The 21,432-nt window shown below is 45.0% G+C and overlaps 1 protein-coding gene across 7 annotated transcripts in view; it reads right to left on the bottom strand.

Moving 5' to 3' along the window:
• The window catches only part of LOC126202933 (NAD(+) hydrolase sarm1), a 1,078,224-nt gene that overhangs the window by 187,603 nt on the left and 869,189 nt on the right, over nucleotides 1-21,432 (bottom strand). For 6 of the 7 annotated variants that reach the window (XM_049937073.1, XM_049937030.1, XM_049937080.1 and 3 more), the window contains one exon: nucleotides 10,355-10,474. The exons of the other annotated variant lie outside the window; for it this stretch is intronic. In XM_049937073.1, coding sequence (XP_049793030.1) covers nucleotides 10,355-10,474 — 120 coding nt within the window. The remainder of the gene's footprint in view (nucleotides 1-10,354; nucleotides 10,475-21,432) is intronic. 7 annotated transcript variants of the gene reach the window in all.

Raw genomic sequence — 21,432 nt, 5'->3', positions numbered from 1 at the left:
GCCCACGTGGTGAAACTCTACTGGTCGACGTCGGAGCCAACGTCCTGCAGCACCAGTAACTTGCACGTGACCCAGGTAGGCACTGCTTCCCTCGGAGTGTACCGTACACTGGGCCACACAAACGCAAATCGGAAGGAGCGTGATCCGGGCTGGAGGGTGAATGACGAAGGACAGTCCAATGACGTTTTGTGACCTCCCCTCGGGTGTGCAAATTTGCGCGAGGTCGTATATTGTCATCGTAGTCCCTCCAAGATGGCTGCCGGCTCGATGTCGGCTCCGTGTTGGAACGTGGTGTTCACGTGGTAGAAGTGGATCTCAACGACTAGCGTTTCTTCTCACAAGTTCCGGAAGTGACATTCGTCGTGGTGCGCCACATTTGAAAGAGAAATCTGGTGGGATTAGAGAGTCCGAGCGATAAAAGTTTTAAATTGCAATCGGTAACGCCAGCGTCGGGCCGCCCACACAGAGGGCGCGGCCTGCCCAGGACCCGGCGAGTGAGTGGCTGCGGCTGCAGGTGTCACAGCGTGGCTGTGGGCGGCTCACACACTGAGCCGCTAGGGACACGAGCATCAGACACTCCGCCAAGTTTACATCCACGTCCGCCTTAGTACGCCGACACTAGAGCAAGTACCTACCTTTAATCTGGCGGCGACATCTGCAAATAGTGATGGCGCGATCCGATCCCCGGGTACGAGCGTACCACAGAAGTCAGACGGTGGGAACGACACACCGGCTGGAGCAGCTAGCTCGAGGGGGAGGCTACGCCGCAAAAATCAAACACGGAGAGACAACGAACAGAAACTCTCGATGATATTCTCGCACGTTTCCGAGCTGAATTAAAACAAAAAATGGTATCCTCAACAATTGCTGTACTTGTTAGACAAGAAATTTGGTCACTTGCTCTTGGTCAGGCCAAGCACACAGGTAAGAAAGAGAAATCAAAAGTGGAAAATGAAAGACTAAGAAAGGAACTTGCAGTCGCCAATGCGCCTGACGCATCATTCAGAAGTGCCGAAGTAGAAGCGAAAATCGAGGCACTCCAGGAAGACAATTACAAACTCCGAACGGAAATGCCAAATTCCCAAAGTATGCTGCTGTATATTCTGTTCCTAGTGTCACGAAACGCACATTAGAAATGATTAGTAAAACTGAGAAAGTAAATGCAATCAAAACAAGTGTTGTTTTTTTTTTAAGCTAACAACCAATCAGGACACGAGGGCGATACAGGATACGTTGACGAAAACGATTAATCCACTTCAGGATAAAATCAAAATAAGCGGGATCACGTCAACAACAAACACAATGATTCGTTCAAAAATGGCTCTGAGAACTATGCGACTTAACTTCTGAGGTCATCAGTCGCCTAGAACTTAGAACTAATTAAACCTAACTAACCTAAGGACATCACACACATCCATGCCGAGGCAGGATTCGAACCTGCGACCGTAGCGGTCACGCGGTTCCAGACTAAAGCGCCTAGAACCGCACGGCCACACCTGCCGGCAACACAATGATTATCGAAACCGAGACGAAGACGGATGCCATGAAAATCGTAGAGGAAACATCGCAGCTGAAGGACATTAAACCCGAAGAGGCCCGTAAAAACAGACCGCTAATGACCATATAAAACGTCCCCACGTATATTTCGAACAAGGATTTTATGGTGGGGCTGTATGAGATTAACCTCAGTGAGGACGTCACCAGAGAAATGTTTAACGAAGAAGTGAAGCTGAAGTTTGAAACAGGACAGAAACTCAAGCGTACGATGAACAACCTTATTGAGGTTAGCCCTCTAAAATGGTATATCCTTATGTAAAGAGAACGGATATACATATATTTCGAGGCGCTTCGTAAGGATGCAGAAATGCTACACATTCTATGACTAAGCATACCCAGTTAAGCGCTACAGGCGAAACGGAGCCGTCTGCTACAAATGTGCCGAACCGGGACACATCCAAACCGATTTTCCCGAAAAGGCGGTTGGTTCCGTACCATGTATGTCCTGAAACCGTACTTGCAACAAATCAGGTGGTCCGGAATGCCTCACATACAAACAGTTACTTGAAAAACTGATCGCAAACACAGACAATTATCAAAAGTGTGTCTACTAAGACCACGGCATGTCAAGAGGACCTCCATTACGCGCATACGAAGACATTCAGCGCCGGAAACACAAGTCTCCAGCTACCAGGACGAGGTCACGGCGGCGCGCAACTGCATGGCTGCAACAGGCGGGCTTTCTCCCGGAGACGTTCGACAACACTGAAATCCACCCACCCGTCTTTGGTTGCCAACAAAGCGGTTCAGTGCCATTACTCACAGACAACGGAACACATCGATCTACTGCGCGTGCAAGGTGCTAAGGACTATGAGGTACCCAGGCACCTAAAACGTGAAATGTACCAATGGGCTACCATTGAGACATGCTTTCTGTTAAGAATATTTCTCTGCCTCGTGATGACTGGGTGTTGTGTGATGTCCTTAGGTTAGTTAGGTTTAAGTAGTTCTAAGTTCTAGGGGACTGATGACCATAGATGTTAAGTCCCATAGTGCTCAGAGCCATTTTTTTTTGTTAAGAATAGAAGAATTAGAAATAGAATTAGTTAGTAATGATAGTGTAAAGCGTAGGCATCACAAACAAGAACAATACGAAATTAATGATGACATGTGCACCAACAACTATCCAGCTCATGAAACATGTACAGACACCCAAGGGTACACCCAACACACAGACATAGGAAAAAGCACCGTAACAGAACACAAACATGACACACCGAAACACAACAGGGCCTACAACACCGGAAAGTGTAAAACCCACATCAAACCAGTGACGTTCATCTCGGGGCGGGGGGTTCAGAAACACGAATAACACAGTACACAGTGTCACAACGCATGATGATGAACAGCATGGAAGGGAAAAAGTGAAAACTTGACGATTCCAAAAGCACACAAACAAACAGACAACCCAACACAATTTCTACCACGTAAGCTCGAACGTAAAACAAGAAAACGACACAGAACGGGAAATACAGACACCCACAACACACTCGCAGCCCGAGCAGACAGCGAGAGAATCATCAGACCCACACAACACGGATCTTTGGGAACAGACGACACTTTAAAGCTGGAAGAAAAATACACCTTTTGAGGCTAGAAAACAGACACACCTCCCAAACAACTTCGTTACTTGTGACTAGAATTGGCAACTCGAAAGGTGCCACAATCTGCTATCCAACGACCGAGCAGATAGACAAAGTTTTGCTGAAATCAGTCAATATACCGACACAGTAAAGAATTGACTGCACCACTATACAAAGCCTGCACGTGAATGGGCGAAAAGTACAGTCTAGAAAATGTGTACAAAGACCTTGCGAGGGGGTTCTAGGCGCGCAGTCCGGAACCACGGGACTGCTACGGTCGCAGGTTCGAATCCTGCCTCGGGGATGGATGTGTGTGATGTCTTTAGGTTAGTTAGGTTTAAGTAGTTCTAAGTTCTAGGGGACTGATGACCACAGAAGTTAAGTCCCATAGTGCTCAGAGCCATTTTTTGAACCTTGCGAGGGCCCACGGACGAGTATACTTCGATCACAATCAATAGGGATCTAAATGTTTAGTATCCACCCGACATCCATGAACATAGACACTAGTTGGTACGGAGCTGTCTAAACCAGTGAACGAAGTGCACGCGGACCAGGAACCCTGCACCAGGGACGGCAAACTAACAAGTTTTGGCCACAAGCAAATCATCGTAACAGGTACATGCAATGCTAAGAGTGCGATCGTTGTCACAGATAGCTCACCGATGTAACGAACACCTCGCAACAGTGGAAATAGTGCACGAAGGCAAGAAGAAGATTATTGTATCGTTATACGGGCAGCACTCGCACGACATTGAGCCTTATCTCAGTTACATGAGGGACATTGTCGGATACGCCAGTAACAGAAACTTATTAATAGCTGCAGGCATACATGTTGGGTCGACTATATGCCATGCTGACACAACGGACGACCGAGGGCACCAAGTCCACGAGGAGTTAAATGAACGCAACCTCTACATCGCCGACAGTCCGAATCGGCCACCCACATACACAGCGCCATCGGGAGCCAGCAGCAGGATTGACAAACAACTGCAAATGCAGATGCACTGCCACTTATAACGGGCTGGGAGGCCACGGATGGCGCTTCTCACAGCACAGACATCAGTGATCGCTATTTCATAAGGCCGACTGGACAAAACTAAGACATATGACTCACACCTTACCACTACATACAGTTGAGGGGTCACAGGAATAAAAAGCAAATATTTTGACTGGATTCGTATTCGGGAGGACGACGGTTGAAACCGGCGTCCGGTTATGCAGGTTAGGTTTCCCGTGATTTCCCTAAATCACTCCATCAAATGCCGGGACGGTTCATTTGGAATGTTACGGCCGATTTCCCTTCCCATCCTCGACACAACATGAGCTTGTGCTCCGTCTGTAATTACCACAATGTCGACTGGACGTTAAACCCAATCTTCTTTACTTCTTTCACAGGTCTGAAGGAACGCGCACATATGTCGCAGCCTCCTAATAGACCATCTTCCACGGATGCTGGAAGACGTTTCACTGCAGACTAGGAGAACCGTGGTACCAGCACGATGGCAGTTCAGACCACGGTGCACGAACCGTTTCCAAATCGTTGGATTGGACGCAGAGGACCTCTATCTTGGCCGGCCTGTTTCCTGCATATGTCGCCTATAGACTTTTCACTGTGGGGAAACGTGAAAGACGCTGTCTACAAGATGATACCAACTGTACCAGAAGATACGCAACGAAGTATTACTTAGCCCGCTCGGACATCTCCGCTGAAATGTGCAGCAGTCGGAACGACTGGAAGCGGGTGTTGGCGCTGCTGGTGGTCATTTTGAACACAACCTGTGATGGTCAACTGTCTCGACGCTGGTCGGAACCCACATGACCAGTGTATGCACACGTGTTGTCCTCTAGTTTGTGCTGCTACAGGAACTACACGCGCGTCCATGTGGGAACTTTTCAAATTACGATACGTCGCAAACGACTCGCACTAGAATGCTGCAACAAACACCACTCACATTCTAATTTGCCCTACTTTTAGTTTGTTAATGTCAACAGGTATTGTTCCATTAAAAAAAAAGTGATTGGCTAACGTTACGAGCTTCTGACTACCAATCCATTCTGTGAAAATCACAGATGAGTAGCACTTGTCGTTTCCACAGTGTTTGCGTTGCAAGTTTTAGGTGACTCACCACGTATGTAAACACTGAAAATTGCAGTACATAAAACGGAACCAGCCGGAGTGGCCGAGCGGTTCTAGGCACTACAGTCTGGAACCGCGCGACCGCTGACCGCTACTGTCGGAGGTTCGAATCCTGCCTCGGGCATGGATGTGTGTGATGTCCTTAGATTAGTTAGGTTTAAGTCGTTCCAAGTTCTAGGGGACTGATGACCTCAGAAGTTAAGTCCCATAGTGCTCAGAGCCATTTTTTGAGTTAAGTCCCATGGTGCTCAGAGCCATTTGAACCATTTTGAACATAAAATGGATTATTGACTAGCATCACTGACTTGTTCTATCATGCGCATATTACTTTTTATCTCTGCGTAACGTAAACCTATGTTTCAAAATCTTGTAAGTATATGATGTCAACAAACTACAAAATTGGTTGTACGTAATGTTAATTCCACTTTACATAGTCCTCTTTAACGTTGTATTATGTTTCGTAGACACTTGAAAACAGCTTAATGACAAAATTTCAATAGTGAAAACGTTTACGGGCGAAAGCAAGATGACATCGTCGAGGGGAAAAAATTATTTTCGAGATTGTGCCGAGTTATTCATGCACACATTAAGATCTCACAGTATTAGCAAATCTTACGCACAATCTCACTGTTCTACTAATTGTAAATATACTACTGTCTGTACGGTAAGCTGTGAGATTTTGAATGGTGCACGTAAATGTGGTGTATGTATGTATGTAAGTGCATGTGCGTGATTCGGAGTTGTTTCCTGCACCGCTATCTCTGAAAATTGGGAGTTAATGTGGTCGCAAACAATTTAGTTGTTATGATCTATCTGGCTTACTCGGTGGAGCTGTTATTTTCACGTTTCTGGGTTTGAAGGGGAATTACTGTAGCGACATTGAAGCCGTACTGCTAGTACGCTCCATTTAAACAGTTTGCATACTACTATTAACATAGTACTTGCTGGCATAACAAAATTTTTTCATTCTTATGATCATAAAAAATTCCCAATAGGTATAAGAATGGATCTACCTTCGTTTTAATTTTCCGTGTCAGACTTCTGAATTCCTATCTACATCATTCCACTAGTGTGTGACTGCCTGACGTTTGGTGGTGATGGGCTGTACAAAGGTGACGGACCAGCCAAAGGCAGAGTGTAGCGGGCTTGGACAAAGTATAACTTGTGGAAAGGCAAAGCAAAGACATCGCCTGTAAGTTTCAGAAGCGATCGACAGAGTCGAGAGTAGTGGGTGTCAGGCGGCAACAACCAATAAGAAAGGTTGTAATGGGACACCCTTTTTCTAACATAACCTTCTTTTATAGAAGCAGCCGATACCAGGATTAATCCCGAATCTGGTATAGCTGAACATTCTCGGCTGTTTCAGTGAAAGACTTTAATTTGATTTTGTGTACAATGCATTAAATTTCAAACTAAAATGTGTAAAAAGACACTAATTTGTTACACTCTGTATGTACGCTCAAAATTACTCTTTTAGAAATATTTGAAATTACGAAAATATCTGGCATACTTAAAATTCATATTATTAAATGCACAATCTAACGCGAATTGTTATATTTATTTCTGGATTCATTTAGAAGATAATGATATAATGTAGTAATGATTCTACTTTAGTCAAGAAAGTTTGTAAGCTCTTATGCATTGTAACTTCTTTAGAATATTGTTGAGCACTGCAGAATGTAAGTAGTAGTGGGTATGCCTTTAATGGAATCAGACGTGTTTTTGATTGTGTCACTAATAATGTAATTTGTGGTGTGATAGAAGTGGAAGTTGTTAAGACGGTGTTATGTTTAAAAATGTGTCAAAGAATAAAATTCAGGAACAATACAGGCAAATCTTCATCAGTTATTTAGTCATCAGGAATCCACAGTGTTATAAATAAAAATTTGAGCAAGACTTGGAGCCAACAACAAGAAGAGAAAATGAAGATAAGTAAACAGCTTTTCTTTTGTATATCTTACGCCTCTCGATGCGTTTGAAAATAATGAAGAGACTAAGAGAATTTTAACAGTGATGTGTGGGAGGGTAAGATTACAAGGTTCACCGCCAGGCGGTTTGAACAAGGAGGCGTCTCCGTAAGCCCGTCACGCTGGTGCACCGCTGGACGGCTGGCGTTGCTGGTGTTGCATGGAGCGTTCGTAATGGGTCGTTTCCATCATATTTTCTTGTTATAACGTAGTTGGTATACTATGGTCATGTACATTAAGTGTGAGTGTTGGCCATCAGCTATGCACGTTGTTTGCGGAGTAACAGTGAGTAAATTTGAGGGAATGTTTCGAGTCATTGCATAGTTAGTACAGTTTTGTGGGATGAAGTTAACTTTCATACCAATTTTCTTTGTGATGTGGTCACGAGCACATGTTCGTGCCACTTCTGTGAGCGTAGATTCACAACTAAAAAGTTAAGGTTTTGCGTGTTTTTAAGCGTATTAAAAGCCTGCCACAGAGAACGAAATCCGGACCATAGTTTTTTCACTCAGTTATTTTACAAACTGTAGGCAGTTTTTTTTTGTGATTTGTAATGCACCTATTGTGCTCGCCACGTGGGTGCGTGGAATCTGTTCTGCTCCCAGGTGAGGTATCAGAGTATGCTAAAGTGCATTAATGTTTTCCAAAAGTGATTCTATGAAGTTTGATATCCCCTTTATTCAGAATTTTTGTTCAATTTTAACTTGTTCTTTGTGAGTGAAGTTTACCCACATGTGTAGTAGTAGTAGTTCACGTGGTACATAAATTTGATAGTGATTCAGATGTTATTTAATTTCCTGCAGTACCATATAATAATCTTGATGCCTTTCCTAATAATTTAGAAATTTTCGGTGAATTGCATTTGCGAATCCTAACGCACCGCCAACCTGTGCAGCCGAGCGGTTCTAGGCGCTTCAGTCTGGAACCGTGCGACCGCTACGGTCGCAGGTTCGAATCCTGCCTCGGGCATGATTGTGTGTGATTTCCTCAGGTTAGTTAGGTTTAAGTAGTTCTAAGTTCTAGGGGACTGATGACCTCAGATGTTAAGTCCCATAGTGCTCAGAGCCATTTGAACCATTTTTTGAACCTAACGGACCCCACGGGTTCCCGCCATTGTGAATTCGTTACTCTCTGTCCTTGCATGCATTTTATTTTCCCTTAGTGTGGAATAGTAACCCTTAAAAGCTATTTTCATTGATTTATCTCAAATTGTTCTTCGCGGTAGGTTTTATCTAATGGTTCACATGGCTCTGAGCACTATGGGACTTAAAAAATGGTTCAAATGGCTCTGAGCACTATGGGACGCAACTGCTGTGGTCATAAGTCCCCTAGAACTTAGAACTACTTAAACCTAACTAACCTAAGGACAGCACACAACACCCAGCCATCACGAGGCAGAGAAAATCCCTGACCCCGCCGGGAATCGAACCCGGGAACCCGGGCGTGGGAAGCGAGAACGCTACCGCACGACCACGAGATGCGGGCTATGGGACTTAACATCTGAGGTCATCAGTCCCCTAGAACTTAGAACTACTTAAACCTAACTAACTTAAGGACATCACACACATCCACGCCCGAGGCAGGATTACAACCTGCGACCGTAGCGGTCACGCGGTTCCAGACTGAAGCGCCTAGAACCGCTCGACCACCTTGGCCGGCTACGTTTTATCTGTTGAGTTCACTCACACGAATTTGCTTTGCTAAACGGCATCAGATACAATAACAGTTCTGACAGTGTGTAACGTAATTTGTGCACAAACCCCCTCTGCAATCTGTTTTGTTTCGCTTGCCTACAGTGCAAGCTGGCGCAATTAGTCTCAATGCCTGCTATACGCAGAATCTATCTCCTAGCTGCACATTTTACTTGTTTTGTGTGATTATGATGTTCTATGGATCTACGTGGAACAACAATGGATTTAATCCATCCCTCTTTCACACAGCGTGACGGAAGTTCCATTTCTGTATGTAAGAGACCAAATAACGTAAAATTCATTACTATTAGTCGAACATAAAACTCAACTACAGCTATTAGTCCAAACGTGATTACTATTCTTAGAATCAATGTCATATTTACATCATCTAATGTTGAAGGTAGTGCTCTAGATCAATAAATGTCGATAATTTTTAAAAACCACATATTGAGGACAATATAACCAGATCACCAGTCCTTTCCCTACTAGGTGAAGATTGTGGTGAATTCCATTCCAAAGAATGATTTGAAATATAAAAAAAATTGTAGAAGGAAGGATTAAACATTCCATTTGGTCATTTGGTCACGATCAGGCAAAAGGAAACTGAATTTGTTGGTTCGTGGTGCAGCTAGCATTATCCACTGCGTTGTTAAGTTCACTAGATGTTAGGTTCCGCGTAAAACAGTAAATATAATTAAAATCGCGCTATTATTGTTAATCAGCAGAACTGTACGAAGAACCCCAGCATCTGGTAAGATGTGAAGACGTGCATAGGAAGTATCGGAGAGCAGGTACGGGTATAACGCCACATTAAACAGTCTCGAATACAGAGACAAACAGCGCAGATTACGAAAGTATTTGCAATCACGTACCGTTGAGCTACAGCTAACCACAGTCACTGTTTACCAGCACCGTAGAATAATTAAATGCCGTCATACTTAAATCACAAAGCTATGCCAAACCGTCGCAAGACAACGTCCTTCGCCAAAAAACGCTGACTACGGGCAGAGGACTAATACGTTTGCGACGTCATACAAGCAAATAGAATGCCGGATGCGACGCCTCTCTTATAAACACTCTGTCCCTGTCAGTTAAATTATACACCGAGCCAATTTGGACCTCCTCATTTATTAGACACACCTAGCGTCGTGGTGCAGGGGCCGAATTGAGACGTTTCTTGCGTCACGTTCTTTAGGTTAGCCTCTTAAGTCCATGTGAGACTGTTTCATTCTTCGACTGTGCCAGGAAACCCTCAGCAGTGCGGCGAAGAGTGTTCCGTTTGGATGGAGAGCAAACAGCGAGCAGCGAAATCTTCACTGACCACGACACGGAGACAGCTCGCCAGCCCCGGTGTGCAAGAAAAACGGCTGGAAGCACAGAGCTGTGCAAATCGTTTCAGCAGTTGAACGAAAGCCTTACCTGCGTGACGGCGGCGGCGGAGGTGGCCGCCTGGGGGCGGACGAGAGCCTTCTTGTGCAGGCTGTCCATCACGGAGGCCACGTCACCGTTGTCCGCGCTCTCCACGGGCAAGTCCGACATCTGCAACACAAGCCACCCGCGCTACAGTCTCGTGTCGAGGCAGTAACACCGTAGCAGCTAGTCCACTACTTTGCTGGACACAAGAAAGGCCTGTATATCCGATGCACGAAAGAATCTTCACAGACAGCAGTTTGAAGTAGTTCGAAAGATCCACAAGCTGTTCGAAAACAACGCCGGTCACACTCTTTCCTAGACTGGCCCTGTGAGAAGCGCACCCAATTATATTTGTACTAGAGACCCGCCCAACCTTCGCACGGGTGGCACTAAGTATCTGTACCCTCTGTATTGGTCTGGCACAGCGATAATTTTGTTTATGGGCCACTGCAAAGAGTTAAGATTAAAATTCAGAGAATGGCGTTAGGTAATTGAATATCATCACTTACACTTGGTGCAAACAATTTAGTCTATATTCTCTGAGAATTTTCGGCAGGGACGAATATTGCTAGCTCCGTATTTGACTGGCGTTTGGAGTGACATCTCGTAACAAAGGTGGGAACTGCGAGCTACTGCACCAGCGAGTCCACCCGACAGCAGCGCCAGTTCTACCGAGCTGCGGCCACTCCCCAGCCGCGCGCCTCCGATGGCAGTTGTGCCCGAGCTACGGCGACTGGCAGGCCACGCAGCTGCAGTGTCAGTTCTGACCGACCTACGGCCAGACTCCGGCGCCAGTTCTGCCCGATCTACTGTCACACGACTCCAGTGCCGGTTCTATTCGAGCTAAGGCTGCCGGCTGTCCACCCGACTCCACTGCCAGTCTACTCGAGCTACCGTCACTCACTGGTCATCCGATTCCACGATTCCAGCGCCAGTTCTACGCTAGCTAAGGCCACCCACTGGCCACCCGAAGTAGGGGGGCAAGGGGGGTGCTGGGCCACTTTGTTAGTGCGGGTTGCCTACATCAGGGGCGGGTAGGCACTCGTGGCGAACCTATTGTTCTCCTTTCATTGACAGGCACTTAACCTATTGTCCATCGCCCCACCGCCCCCTCCTCCTCCCCCTCGCTGCTACGTGTACACTTTCGGGTCTGAGTTATTGGACTAGGCCCCCTCTCACTCTTATCAATTTGATTACTTAATTAAATTGGAATAGTTAACCTCTCTGGTGGGAAAGTGCTACGCCCCCCTGCCATGCTCCCCAGATCAGCAGTTCAAATTCCGTCATGACAATGCAACCTCTACTAACCTAAGAAAATGGTGGGAAGATGATTTAGGTCACATTGACTACTTAATTAAATTGATCAATTAATTAACCTCTCTGGTGAGAATGTGTCACAACCCCCTGAGCGGAAGTTCAAATTCCGTCAGGTCAATGCAACCTCTAATAACCTAAGAAAATCCGATCGCCACCTCTTCCTAGGAATTGGCGGGAAAAAGACTCAACTGATCGATCATTTGGAGGATATCTGATTGTAGTGTATGGAATATTGTTTAAACAATTTAGACATTGTGTGGAATAGTGTTTATTTAAACAATTCAAGGCATTGTGTGGACTACATGGAAACTGGTGGAAAGGAAGGATCTCATGACAGGAAATTCAAGGGTATATTGTTTATTTATAGAAAAATCAGTTTATGGGTGTTGGATTTCTCTTGCTCACCATTTCCTGCTGGAAACACGAGGGTCTTGTTAGAAGTAATTACGTGGACCAAATACGACACATAATCTAATGTTTGGCACTGTACTCTGGGTGTCTTAACCTAATTTTTGGGCCTTTGTTGGCACTTAACCTATTGTTCTGTAAAGTGGTTTTCCATGTCGTCCCTATTTTCTTAAAATATTCTACCACCATTGATGTCCTCCCACCATTTTCTGGTACACTTTTCTAATTTCACATGCTTTTGAACGCCATTTCAGGTGAATTCTTCTTTGCCACACACACCCTTAAACTTTTGTAGTGCATTTAACATAAAAATTATGAAAATTAACCTAGTCTTCTGCACTTAACCTGCTGTTCTGCTCCATGTCATGCACATACGCACTCCTTCCCATTAACCACTGTACCGCTAACACCACACCTCGCGGTAATTGGATAGTGTACCAGAAACAGTTAATGCTCACTTTCTTGATGCCTCAGTTTGTATGCACGGAACCTGTTGCGCTAACAGAACCTGTTTACGAAAATAGCGCAGAATAACGTCGAATGCAGTGTTCCTCGTGGACCTAACGTGGTACCACGTCCATCACGTGTTACCCTTCCTGCCTTCAAAACACACAAACTCTCCCTCCGCTATGTAGAGGCTCCTGTATCCCAGCACAAAGATTGTGAATGAATTGAACATTATGATTGGCTCTTAGTGAATTTACCCGCCGAAGTACTGGAGCCACCGGTATCGAAGCACCATCCACCTTTTCTTCCTTCCTGCGAACGAAACTTTCAGCAGTTATTTTACACAGATCGCCATATTGCACTGGCAATTAAATTTACCATACATATCGTCAAATACGGATACACTGCTCTCCCAACGAGGACAGGAGCTTGGATATTAGAATGTGAGACCGACCTGTGACCCATCAATATATCACTGCGTGCCCTACATAACGTCAAATACGGAAAGACTCCTACTCAACTACTCTGCTCTCCCACTGAGGACAGGAGCTTGGACCTTGAATATTAGTGCGCAAAACCGATTTCCAACCCAGCAATATATCAGCGCGTACCGTGTTGATGTAGTAAACATACAATTCTTATCATCCCTTTTATATCATTCGTAGATATAGCGCGAAGACAGGCACTGCCGTATATATACTCTTCTCAGCACTAGATATTTTGCCTGCAGCCGACGATCACAAGTCATCTGCCCCCAATGCGCGACCAGAGCACCCACACATCGACAGAGGGCAGCTGCAGCGTGCACGCGTTCTTTTCGCGAGACGCTATTGAGAATGATTAGATCCTAAACTGAAACAATCGACAGCTGCACGCAAGCACTGCTACCTCACTTCTGCCACGATAGCAATAACATCGGCGCTGGAAGCAACAATATAGCGCTCCTCCAGCAAACATCCAAGCCAAATCATCCAACTCTGTGCTTACATCAATGACAATTTTACCGTAAGAAGTGAATTTCGAGTCGTACGGCTATACTTTCGTCTGTACTATACATAAATGTTATGATCCTAACAGGATGTCTGTGACTTGGTTCGATATCTGTTTGCCACGTATTCTGAAATCGATCGTACTAGCGCCTTCCTTTGCAGAACATGTAGTTACCGATGTGTGTGTTTGCTGTAGGACGGAGTAGGGCGGGACCAGAATTTAGCACAAGTGATTTCAGTGTTCAACTCTCAAGCGCTGATAGCGTTGCTCGATTACAGAGTGTAAGAACCATCCTAGGACAAGGAAAATATGCATCGACAAGGAGAATACCACGCAGTGAGCGATTCACATCCGACGTAAGGACGTTGCTAAAGCGTCGGTGCTCCACAGTTTGGTATGTTTTATGCAGAATATAATGGCATTAAATATCTTGCCGTTTCGTACGCGGGGCAAATCCCATAACTGATGGAGACGTCGTCGGCGGCGACGGTACGCCCCAAGTCTCCTTACATACATACCTCCTTCAACTCTCAGATCCCCACGTCATGTTGTCGCATTTCAACAGTATGAAACACTTTCCTAAATGAATACATTCATTAAACCGTCATCACATTGAATCCCTGATTCGCTCATGCGTCCCAGAAGAATCACATCATTAAGAAAAAGTTTCTTTCAACGTTTGGTCCGGCATTGTTGGTGACTGCTTATTACATCCTCATGTTCTTTTCACTTAGCCTCAACTGAAAGACTTCCCATGATCTCTTAGGGAAAGCCTACCTGTTCTGCTACAACACACGCCATTACGAGTGCGACAAGACATATGCTTCGCAGCTCCTGCTCACTTCAGCGCTATCATTCGTAGGATTCTAAGCTTCCATGAGAGGTGGATAGGTAGAAGTGGACCATTTTCCTTGGCCTACACGCTCTCTGGGTCTAAATACATTACACTCTTATCTGTGGCGGCATCTGAAATCACTTGTGTACGGAAGCCGGGTACAGGATGTGCAGAGTCATTGCGCCCATACTGTTGAAGGCTGTGAAATACTAGGCAATTCTCGATGGATGCGTCAGCACATCAAGGATTCTGTGGGATCGCGGGTTGATGCATGTATTCTTGCTAACGAAGGCATTTTCAACATTTCATTTAGGAAGCCGTTTCATATGGTAACCAACAGGGTATGTTCAACATTTCATTGGTAAAAATGTTTCATGCAATTATTGTACGTTCTATTTCTGTTGTTTCACGATTATTGACGTGATTTTGAAGAAAAACAGAAAATGAGCTCTGACATGGCAATGAAGCGTTTCTGTTACAAATATCCGTATAACACATTTTCGTTCTTTCGGTGGAAGATACGTTTCGTGAAATTTTGGCCATACCTTATTGTTACACCCTGTACAGACAGAATGACGCCACGGGGGCCTTAATTCATCATGCTCATTCAGTGCGTAGGAAATATATGGCAGAACGATCGGAACAGACTTTGACCGCTGAACGGTACTTGGAGCTAGACGCATGGAACATTCCATTTCGGAAATCGTTAGGGAATTTAACATTCCGATATCCACAATGTCAAAACTGCGCCTAGAATGCCAAATTTTGGGGCACTGTTTCTCACCACGGAAAATGCAGTGCCTGACGTCCTTCACTTAACGGCCTAGAACAGCGGCTTCTGCGTAGAGTTGTCAGTGCCAACAGACAAGCAAATGACCACGGCGAAAAACTCAAAGAAATATGAGTTGACTGAAGTTTTATCTCTTCACATCAGCCGCGTTCGGTGAGGGGGACGCGAAGTGCACTGCTCGAAACGCCGCACTGCGGCTGGCGGAGTGTGCAACTAGCCGCAGGTCACGTGTCTCTTTGTGGCCGCAAAGGGCACTTTTCCTGCAAGTCCTTCGACCAAATGTTAGTGACTACAGAGCATTATCATCACTAGCGTAGAGGTGGAAGAGAGAAATTTGCTGATATGTCGGAAAAGATCTCAAACTACCTGATCGAGTGAAAGTTTCCTAAATACAGTTGTATGTTCTCTTACTGTTCAGATCAAAATAATAGAAAATTAGCGTTCAACTTTCATTAAGGTTCTTCAGAACACACTATACGACACGATATAATTGGAGCGAAAAGCATTGTTCGATTGTTCGCGCCTCATTAAAAGCGTTTCTACGAGCACAATGGGCTTGTAGTGACGTAACTTCAGGTCAAGTATAATCTGAGGATCCAAAACATTATGCCAACTCACCCCTGTAGTACTGTAACTGCACGTCAAGTAAACGCTGAGGAACCATAATATTATGGCCACTTCAAGAATGAATGCCACCTGGTGGCATTGTGCGCACGTGGCGTGGTAATAAAAATACTCGCACATAAATGGAGTACCGGCAAAAGGAGAAACACATTTGTCGGTGATAAATGTTGGAAATGGGGAAATCTACTGACATAAGTGAGTTCGACAAATGGCGAACCGCTGTGGAGCGTCACCTGGTGACGAACAACTCTGGGTTGGCTGTCTGCGTGTCAGTGTCAGTGTTGTGGTCCAAAAGCGATGAAGCCACGCCAAGTGTCACTGTGTTGGACTTCAACGCCTCGTTATGGAATATAGAAGTCGCGCAGCGAAATCTTCCATAGCTGCCGGCCGGTGTGGCCGAGCGGTTCTAGGCGCTTCAGTCTGGAACCGCGCGACCGCTATGGTCGCTGGTTCGAATCCTGCTTCGAGCATGGATGTGTGTGTTGTCCTTAGGTTAGTTATTTTTAAGTAGTTCTAAGTTCTACGGGACTGATGAACTCAGATGTTAAGTCCCATAGTGCTCAGAGCCATTTTTTTTCTTCCATACCTTAAATTTTCCTTGAAATTTGGGAACATTCTAGGAAACTGCATGCCTCTATGCTATAATTTTGTGATTGATGAAGTGACTGACTGTTTTTAACTTTGAGTTGATTAGTGGGATGCGTGACCGGTCAACGTCTGAAGAGGCTTAGCTTTGTCTATGATGTGCCCTAAGGTTAGTGTGAGGTGGCGGCGGCACTTAGCATTTTTGTTATATTTTTGTTCTTCTTTGGATTCCATTAGAAGAAATGAAATTGATTTGCTCGTTCTCGGTCACTGCCTCTTTTAAATGGTGTAAAACACTGAACTTAACTGACAAAAATGAAGTACAAACAAAAAATAAGACCCTACAGAAATCAAAAAGCAAAACAGTATTTCGTATTCCAACCCATAAGTTATGAGGAATGAAATGCTAATTAAATCAAGACCCTAAGCTGTAGACAGGCATTGATATACATCAACGGGGACAGTTGAAAATGTGTGACCCGGCCCGGAATCGAACCCGGGATCTCCTGCTTACATGTCAGACGCTCTATCCGTCTGAGCCACCGAGGGCACAGAGCATAGTGCGACTGCAGGGATTTATCCCTTGCACGCTCCCCGTGAGACCCATATTCCCAAATTAATGTCCACACACTACATTCGTAGTGACACTGCCCACTACACTCATTACTCGCGGCAGACAATCTTACCGAGTCTCGTAAGTGTTCAGGCAATGCGTGTTCATCCGCACAGAAGGTCAATGGCCGGTTAGCCTTTACTATATGAAGATGGTATCTGTTCTACTGGACATGTCAAGTTAAAGAGAAATCTTTCGAGTCTTCGTCGTAAAGTGAGACATTACGAAGAAATATGCGTTATTTCTTTAATTACGACTCGCATGTAGGATACCAAATATACTGAGAAATACGCCGCGCGCAGTGGCCGCGAGGTTTGAGACGCCATGTCACGGATTGCGCGTTATCTCCCACCGGAGGTTCGAGTTCTCCATCAGGCATGGGTGTGTGTGTTGTTCTTAGCATAAGTTAGTTTAAGTTAGTTTAACTATTGTGTAAGTCTAGGGACCAATGACCTCAGCAGTTTGATCCCTTAGGAATTCACACACATTTGAACATTTGACAAATACTTGAACAAGATTTTCCGTAATAATTAATCCGGAATAAGGAAATGAATTGAATTATTTCATTTTCTCATAATATGAACTCAGAGTTCAGAGACATTACTGGTATAAATAAACTGAAGTAGCGAAATGTACTATTAACAATGCTGCTATAAGCAAAAGGCAAAGGGATTCACAGAAGCTCAACATTTCTACGAAGTATTCAAGCTAATTAATATTATAATATGAAAAGTGATCAGTATACTACAAGGAGACATTGGTTTCGACAGGGTATAGAGTTTATAGAAAAGTAATTTAAAGTTCTTTCTATACTGAGAACAGCGATCAGTGACTTACGAACTGGTAATCCAAACACGTTCAGGTACTCTGACTATGGACTAATAATACAGTAGATGCATCTAAAAGTTTTTAAGTGGATTTTGAACTGCAAAAAAGTGTTGTAGGTTTCTTAATCAATTGTTAATAACTAGTAGATTTAACGTGATTTTTACTTCGATTAATCATTCGTCGAGTAAACGTCATCTTTGAGAATATGGCGTGGGGTGTGCGCAGTGAAACATACGAAAAGGTTTACGACGAGAGTGCGCCCGTATGACGGGACTGAACAGACTTTGACAGCGAAACGATAGTTGGAGCTAGCCATTTCGGAAATCGTTAGGGAATTCAGTATTCCGAGATCCGCACAGTAAAGTCTGTGCTTAGACTACCATATTTCAGGCATTACTTCCCACCACGATCAACGCAGTAGCAGATGGCACCGCTTAACGACGAGCAACACTGCGTGAAATGACAGCAGAAATCATGTGGGACGTACGACGAACGTATCCCTCAGGACAGTGCGCCGAAATATGAGGTTAATGGGCTCTGGCAGCAGACGACCGATGCAAGTGCTTTTGCTGACAGCACGATATTGCCTGCAGCGTCCCTCGTGAGCTAGTGAGAACGTCGATCGGACGCTAGAAGGCGGGGAAACCGTGGCCTCGTCAGGTGAGTCCCGATGTCAGTCGGTAAGAGCTGAGGGTAGTGGCGCAGGAGCCACGAAGTCGTGGAGCCAGGGCAGGGTGCAAGCTGGCGACGGCAAGCTGGCCGCGTTTACAGGGAATGGACTGCGTTATGGAATGAACGTTAATAAAACCGACAAACTGCAGGGACGGGTTCCTGACCGACGAATGTGTGTCCGGAAGTGGAAGGTGTGCGTGGAACGACAACAAATCCTCCCGGAACACACTTGGAGGTACCCACCAATCAAAAAACTTACTCCTAATAGCTATAGTTACTAGTCTGCAAATGAAATAAATGCTGATGTCATGTTTAATACAATGTCCTCAATCACCAATAAAAATATCTGCCCTTACACCTGTTGCACTGTATGTTGACGACTACGCCCTACGCACATACTTCATATAATAGTGTCTTCATTGTAAAAATACCATGTGGCATGGCGTAGAATATTTTACGGAAATTCGAGAACACTAATTTTTTCTGCTAGCAGGTGTTCGGTACGACAGGTCAAAGTTACTAATGTTGGTACTAAAAAGTGCTAAACTCCTAACGACCTAAATCCGTCCTGACATTTCGATATTTCGTCATTGGTAGTCACTGCATTCGAATGTGTAAGATGATGTAGAACCATGAAGATAGACAAATGTTTGAGATAAACGACTCTATTATTACTGTGAGCTTCCAAAGCTCTAAGCGAACGTTAGGGGAACTCGAAGTTACATATTCACTTGGTTGATAACATACGTCCAAAGAGCAATGTCGTTTCGATGTTTAGCGGGAAATGGATGCGAGCTGTCTAACAGAGGACAAAGAGGGCAGCAAAGAGAAGCTGGGCAGTGTTGCAACGGGAGCAACATTTCTGAGTTCGCATGAGGAAACTGGGTTCGTCATTCGCTTTCACCAGAGTTGAGCATGTGCTCACCACTGACCCACTCCATCCCCCGGCGTGGCTTCATTCCGACTCCTCGTCTTGAGTTAAACAACGACTTTATGGCTTTGGTGAGATAATGAATATATGTGTATTACACTGGAGTATCCTAATAAGGCAGTTTTTCACGCTTTCACTATTTTTGAACCGAGTAGCACGTTACGCTTCATATTGTAATAAGAAACTTGTCGAGGGAAATCAAATCTTTCGTTTCGTCCACCCATCCTTGGGATCGCGCAGGCTGGATACGAGCGGCCGGTGTGTTGATAAATAACGTCAATCCTTCCACGTTTACGCCAAGAGACGCGGGGAACCATAAACACCATGACACCGGCCGTGTTCTGCGTCACAAACTGCAAACAAACATTTTGGCAGAGTTTGCGGTCAGGTGCTGCGCGGCGCGTATGCTCTGGGATACACTGCGCGGCTCCTGAGCCCCACTGGAAGAGAGTGTGAGCAGTGTGAGAGGGATTAAAAGGCACGATGCTATTAGGGGAACAACAGTACCGAAGACAGAAAAGTCACCGAGAACGGTACGAGAGTATTTGTGTTTGCTCCAACTGACTGAGAGTCACTATCGACTTATTAGGACAACGAAATGAGAGCTTAAGTTCTGGCAAACGCAGAACAATTGCGGAGAAAACTGAAACACGTTACAAATCACACTGTGACGGACTACGTTGCAAGACACGTAATGTAAAATGGCAAGGATTTATCCCGATCTAACGGTACCGATCGGAGAATTTTGCAAAAACAAAGACTACTACACTCTAGGAACAAAAGATACTGCAGGAACGCTGACAGAGAAAAGTTAATAGCGACTCTCATACCCCATCAAGTGTCGTACGTAAAGCCTACAGTAATTTTCACGGTCAGATCCTGGCGAAAGGTTTATCAAAAATCCTTTGAGGTTCTGGTCATGCGTAAAGTCAATGATTGAGTCCAGACCTACCATTCAAAGTGTCTCGGAGATCTCGCACACAATTTCATCAGATAAGGACACGATTGGAGACCCTGACAAATTGTTGATGAAGATCAGCACCAACCGGTTACAAATTTGTTTTATATGCTTCACTGAAAATGTACCGTTATCGGTTTGGAATTAATACAGTGAGTCATCGTACGGTTTCCATACTTTCTTCCAAACACGTCACATTCTTTGCAGAAAGGTTGAACTAAGATGAGTAAATTATACTTACGAATATGTAATATTGCTGGTTGCGTTACAAGCATGTGTTAGGGTGGAACTTACGTAAAATGTTCGACTGGCACTTTTGTATTTCTCATTCGTGTCGTTGTTCGTAGCAGTTTCGATAGCAGACAAGAAATGAATTCAGTGACGCGCTGATAGGATTATAACACTTTGGCATAGACCATACGAAGTGTAACTGGAAATTCCCGGGGAAGTTAAGTGAGCATGTCTAGAAGTAAGGCGAAGTACGTCTGGCGACACCGTGTCGGGTGAGTGTAGAGAACGGGGTTGGTTGGCGGCACTGTGCTGCTCGCTACCAGCAGGGACTACGGGAATAAGGCGAGAAAAATTACGCGCATGTAGACAATGTCTTTATCCGTTCCAAGTACACGAATGAAGTACAAAATAAAATGAATAATAATAATAATGGGACGCTATAAACTGCACGGAGGCTTGGAGGGCAAGGGAACACACCACGTAGATGTACTCGAGAAGAGGAAGAGCTGACAGCGAGACGCAGGGTGGAGTTCCTCCTGCGGGCGTGCGGTTGGTGCACGAGCGCGTTACGGCTTCGCCATGGAAGACACGAACTGCTCAGCGAACGTTTTGCACTGTAAGCGTACGTGGTCTAGGATTGAAGGCGAACAGGGAATTAAGGGCTATCCGTACCAAACTAAGAAAACGGCTTTACTGGGAAACCAAAATAGCACACCTGTGAAATCATGTATGCTTCGGTGGAGCCGGGAAATAACACGTTTGCGCTGTCCACAAAATGGCCGAAACGTCGCTAAACACGGCCGTCCGGGCCGCCCCCGGGTCGTGCAGGGTGACAGAAAGCTTCCAGCAGGTCGC

Source organism: Schistocerca nitens, chromosome 1 (assembly GCF_023898315.1).
Source record: "Schistocerca nitens isolate TAMUIC-IGC-003100 chromosome 1, iqSchNite1.1, whole genome shotgun sequence".
In the NCBI taxonomy this organism is placed as follows: domain Eukaryota; kingdom Metazoa; phylum Arthropoda; class Insecta; order Orthoptera; family Acrididae; genus Schistocerca; species Schistocerca nitens.
The sequence above is the reverse complement of the archived record's forward strand: the minus strand, read 5'-3'. Positions and strand labels throughout refer to the sequence as shown.